General features: G+C 36.8%; 1 protein-coding gene across 1 annotated transcript in view; it reads left to right on the top strand.

Annotated features, from left to right (window-relative positions):
* The window catches only part of LOC101860267 (fibrinogen C domain-containing protein 1), a 13766-nt gene extending 9336 nt beyond the window's left edge, over positions 1-4430 (top strand). Inside the window, exons 3-7 of the mRNA XM_013085436.1 lie at positions 1463-1612; positions 1996-2112; positions 2807-2879; positions 3669-3675; positions 4025-4430. Of these exons, the coding sequence (XP_012940890.1) occupies positions 1463-1612; positions 1996-2112; positions 2807-2879; positions 3669-3675; positions 4025-4430 (753 nt within the window). The remainder of the gene's footprint in view (positions 1-1462; positions 1613-1995; positions 2113-2806; positions 2880-3668; positions 3676-4024) is intronic.
* The last annotated feature ends 751 nt before the right edge of the window (positions 4431-5181 follow it).

Here is a 5181-nt window from a genome sequence, read left to right as displayed (position 1 = left end):
AGGGGGGGGGGGCAAGAGATAAGCAGAAGAATGAAAGTATTGAATACTGAACTCCATTTAAAAAGATTACCCTTTGTTTGCATAGACTATTCAAATTGTTATTAATTAAAGATAAATTAAAAGGAGTGTTCAATGAAGTTGATTCATTTTCCTTCATATAAACCTCTTAGAGAACATAATATTTTAACTAATTTTGATTAATGGTCTTCAATCTTTTGAAGTACTCCTTAAGAAAAATATGCGGCTCAGTCCAAATCAAAACGTACTAAAAGATATCTCATTATCAGAAGCATGCATGCAGATCAAGACAAGTCTGCAAATAGATCTTATAATATTCCAAATGTCTTGTTGAGAATTTTGTTCATCTTTGGCGTCAGCGTGACGTCAAATTGCTGCCGATTCGCCAAAAGTCTCTTCCTCACACTTTACGGTTCAAATCATTCCAATTCTGCTCTGTTGGAGACATGTTTGGCAAGAAAGTTGGCCAGTCCATGACGTTCATTTTATGACCTTCCATAAAGAGAAACTGTGCTGTTTGTTTAACCAAACACATGTTAGTAAAGCATAGTTTACTGTATTGTGATGAAACATACTCTTTTGAATAATAAAGATCGTGTATGGGTGTGTGGATTTTACAACAAGCATGTGTCTCCACGTGTTTATCTACAGTAAACAAAAGTGGGCTTGGGAGGCTTTGTGCACAAACTCCTCCCTTATTACCTAACCCTCACCTTTGAAACTTTACAGGTGTTCACAGAATCCATGTGGCTCGGACCTAACTTTAAAAAATCTACGCAAACTGCTTTCCTCGATTTTTCCAAAATGCTTAGTTTCATTCATAAGGAGTTCTAATCTTGGGAAAGTCTGTCTTCTAAGACGCCATTGTAAACAAGTGAGGTTTCCGTTCACTGGCCGTGCGCACTGTTTGCACACCTAAAAAATTCTGGAGTGTACAACCACGAAAGCGGAATAGAAAATCAATCTCTACATTTTCTATTAGATCTATATATTTGGCAACTTGGAAACACGTGTGTCACTTTTCTCTCAAGATTTACAGCTCCATTCCAGTAGAGTGTAAATATAGTTGGCCAATGACTTTCAATTGATGTTAATGCACCGACTATTCCTTTCATCGGAAGGAGGCCCAGCTAATATATTTATAAAATTGATATTATGTTAGACGTGTACAGCAATCCAGTAATTCAAAAACTCGTGTTATTATTATTATGAGTACTATTTTTTATTATCATTATTTCGATTATCATGACTATTTTTAAAAAATTATTATTATTATTATTATTATTATTATTATTATTATTATTATTATTATTATTATTATTATTATTATTATTATTATTATTATTATTATTATCATTATGTCTTCACTTTGCAGACCCTGAGTCACATCGTGGAACTATACAAAAGAGAATGTCCTCACCAACTGCTATCCCACAAACGCCAGATTCTGGAGAACGTGGCAGCTGCCTTGGACAGGAACAGGAAAGAGGGTCTTCAACAGAGCCAAGACCTCCTGGTTAACGTGACTTCCATCATGGAGGATCTCGAAGTCAGTTTTGAGCGCAAGTTGAGCGTTGTCAAAAGCCAGTTACTGGTGAGAACTTATCTTTGTTTAAGCTCCAATACTGACGAGTTAATTTTCCCCTAGAAGTGGTTACATTTATATGGAAGTGAAACTATAATTATGTACTGGTTCCCTGGTTGGTGGAGTGTGCGATATACTTATTGATGGATAATGAGATAAACTGGATAGTGGAGAATGTTTAAAATTGGCTGGATGACTAGGTGGGAAAATGTCAAATTGAGTCAGTGGCAAACTGGTCAACTAATTATGGATAAACTAAAAAACTTACTGCCTTGTTGCTTCCATTGCTTCTATGCGTCCTAAAATCACCCACCATGTAACTGTGGAACCTATTCACGTCGTCATTTCCAATAGCTGTCCACCAAACTCCCTCTCTGTTTATTACTCTTCAGTCCCAGTCGTGCGCCAGTGCTAAGGGTTTGGGTCCTCGGCCGGTGGTCCGTCTCTCTAGCGGTCAACTTGTAGTCTGTGACACGGTGACCGACCAAGGCGGCTGGATCGTGATACAGGTGAGTACAGGCCCCTGCAGTACAGGTGCGATCAACATTATTTTACAGTAATTCAGACTGATATAATACAGGACAGATGAACATTATCGTATAGTAATACATCCCGATTCACTACAGATAAATCAACTTTATCTTATTGTAGTAACAATGCGCTATGTTTTAGTGCCGGCCAAACTAATGACATTTTACTGCAAAATACACTGATATAATACAGGTAAGATATTGTAATGCAAGCTTGCACAATACAGTTATGGTCATCATAATTTTACGTTTATTCTGGCTGTTACAATTACGGGTGAGATTACCTTTATTTTGGTGGAATACAAGCTGATAGAATACAAGTGATAACACCATTGTTTTACTGCTCTATCTGCTGAGAGACTTTTCAAGTTGGGAAACTAAATCTCTGTACAGTATAATAATTTTTTAAAAACATAAGGACACGTATGGTTATAGTTTTTGCTACTCAATAAACAAAGGAAGGAAAGTGTGAAAGGAAAAATCCCAAGGTACAACAGATTTCAAATACGTCTGTCAGCTCACTGTGCTGTCATAAGATATTACGGGAAGCTTTATATTAACTATTCTTGTTTTAGAAGTCAAAAGCTTACCATGATTATTCAAACAATGGGATTTCGTATGCTTCATGATACTATACTTTAGACACTGACAAAATGTTCTGAATTGTCTACAGAGACGTGTTTCGGCGGACGTTGATTTTTTCCGTGGTTGGGCGGACTATAAGAACGGATTTGGTGACCTGTCTGGTAATTTTTGGTTCGGGCTAGAGAAAATCCACCAGTTGACAAGTCAGGCAAGTTATTTAGAACTTAATACAGTGGACTGTCCAAACACCTGACATCACGGGGACTTTGTTGTCTATGTCGATGTACGTGTTGTTACTATTGCTCCTCGTGATGTTAGTTTACTTTTGGAAAGACTCAATGTTTTCATTCTTCTTAAAATTGTATTAAATTGTCCAAGTTTACTTTCTCAAAGTTTTCTTCTCCATCCAATTTTGCTGGCTCTTTCGGATATGGATGTAACAACGGAACTCACTCTTAAATTACCTGATCGTTTTCTGAACGTGTGTTAAGTCCATATTTTGTAGTTGTCGACGTTGTGATAGTGGTAGAGAAGGTTCTGATGGTTGTAGTCACGGCAGTGATAAACGACAACTGTTTTATGTTGTGGCGGTGGAAGCAGGAGCAGTTCTTATAGATGGTGTCTTTCAATGTCTTTGTGATTGCTGATGTTTTTAAAATGTCTTTGTAATATTTCAATGTCATTGTTGTTGTTATTGCATTGTTATTGTTTATGTTTTTTAATGTCCTTGTTAACGGTGATATTTTTAATGTCAATGTTATTGGGAATGTTCTTTCTGGATGTCATACTTAATGTTGTTGTTTTAGTAGTTTTTATTTTACCGTAGTTTTTGCTCCTTTTCTTGTTTCTGTTGTTGAGGCTGTTGTTGTTATTAGTGTTTTTGTTGTTATTGTTTAACTGCTGCTGCTGTTCCCGTTTAACGTGTACCTAGGTAATTTTTTCGTCTTCAGGGATAAGGTAAGTATGCATCGTTGCCGCCATTTAGGTCCACCTCATACTTCCATCGCTCACAGATTACCGACTGTAAATATTCCGTATTCTTATATCCATTTCCTTGTTTTGAAACGAGATTCGTTACCGATGTTTTGTATTCCTTCTGTATTATCCGAAATAAAACTGCTCTATTAGACACATTTTAGGACAGATCTAAACCAAAAGACGTGGTCATCCTCTTGGACACCCAGCTGAGAGGAGATCTTTGGGAGGATCAATATGTAAAACTGACTCAGACTTGAACTTATTATTAGTCAAAGTTAAATTCATTTCCAAATGATTTTGCATGTCCTGAAACCTTGTGTATCTGCAGGTTGCTTCAATTGTCCTCACGTTCTCATCACCAGGAGAGATACGAACTAAGGTTCGATTTGAGATTCCAGGGAAAAAACTACTACGCCAGCTACGACACCTTTTCGCTGTCTGGAGAAACAGACAATTACAAAATTCAACTTTCCGGATTTTCGGGTAATGTAACTGGGGACAACATGTCTTATCACAATGGGGCGGAGTTTTCAACCAAAGACCGTGACAACGACTTATGGCATCGAAACTGTGCCAGCGTCCACCACGGGGCTTGGTGGTACAGGGTCTGCCGTCAAGTGAACCTCAACGGACTGTGGGGCAGTACAGGAGGCCCAAAAGGCTTGAGTTGGCGCAGCGTAACCCTTGGTTCTGTCTCCTTCAGCGAAATGAAAATTCGACCATTTGCTAAATGACAGCTTCATTACACGGAATCATCCGTCTGTTAATGTATTTAGATGTTTGCATTTCTTTTTGTTAGAGGTTTTGGAGAAGCACAGCGATAAAAATTCCACAGTCTCAGAAATTTAAACGCTCTGTTGTTTTGTCGTGTAATGTCATGACATTTATTGATAGACAAGGGGAAAAAACTGATAATGGTACTAAAACAGTATTAATTGTACTTTACACAGTATCTTTTTGACCAGAAATTTCTCTATTGCACATTACAACTCATGCACACACTTTTTGAACACGTGCAAAAATATTCCACATATTATGCACATTGCACAGATACACGAACACATGTTTCAGTGAATTGAGAGGGTGAATTTTTTTTTCAAAAGATTTGAATAAATTCAAAGTTTTCGAGTTTTTCGTGAATTTCTCCAAGATATTTAAGGTATTAACATCTTTTTGACCATCGTGTTTAGAAAAATTATACTAAAATATAACTGTACTGTGTAATTGAGACATCTATTACATAATAATCAAAAATGGCCATCTAAATTTTTTTAAAATTATTATTGTTACCTCATAATGTCAGTGGGATGATATTAAGGTTTTTTCAACGTTCAAGATACAACGAATCTACGTGACCATTCGAAGCACAGTTATGTTGTTAGGCTAGACAGTAGGCCAAACTTCATGCAAATTTATTCCTAAACAAATGCTTGCTGTACCGATTTCAAGCCAAAAAAAATCAGAGAATAAAAAAACTATATATAT

The sequence above is a fragment of the Aplysia californica genome, unplaced genomic scaffold (assembly GCF_000002075.1).
Source record: "Aplysia californica isolate F4 #8 unplaced genomic scaffold, AplCal3.0 scaffold00374, whole genome shotgun sequence".
Taxonomy (NCBI): Eukaryota; Metazoa; Mollusca; class Gastropoda; order Aplysiida; family Aplysiidae; genus Aplysia; species Aplysia californica.
The sequence above is the reverse complement of the archived record's forward strand: the minus strand, read 5'-3'. Positions and strand labels throughout refer to the sequence as shown.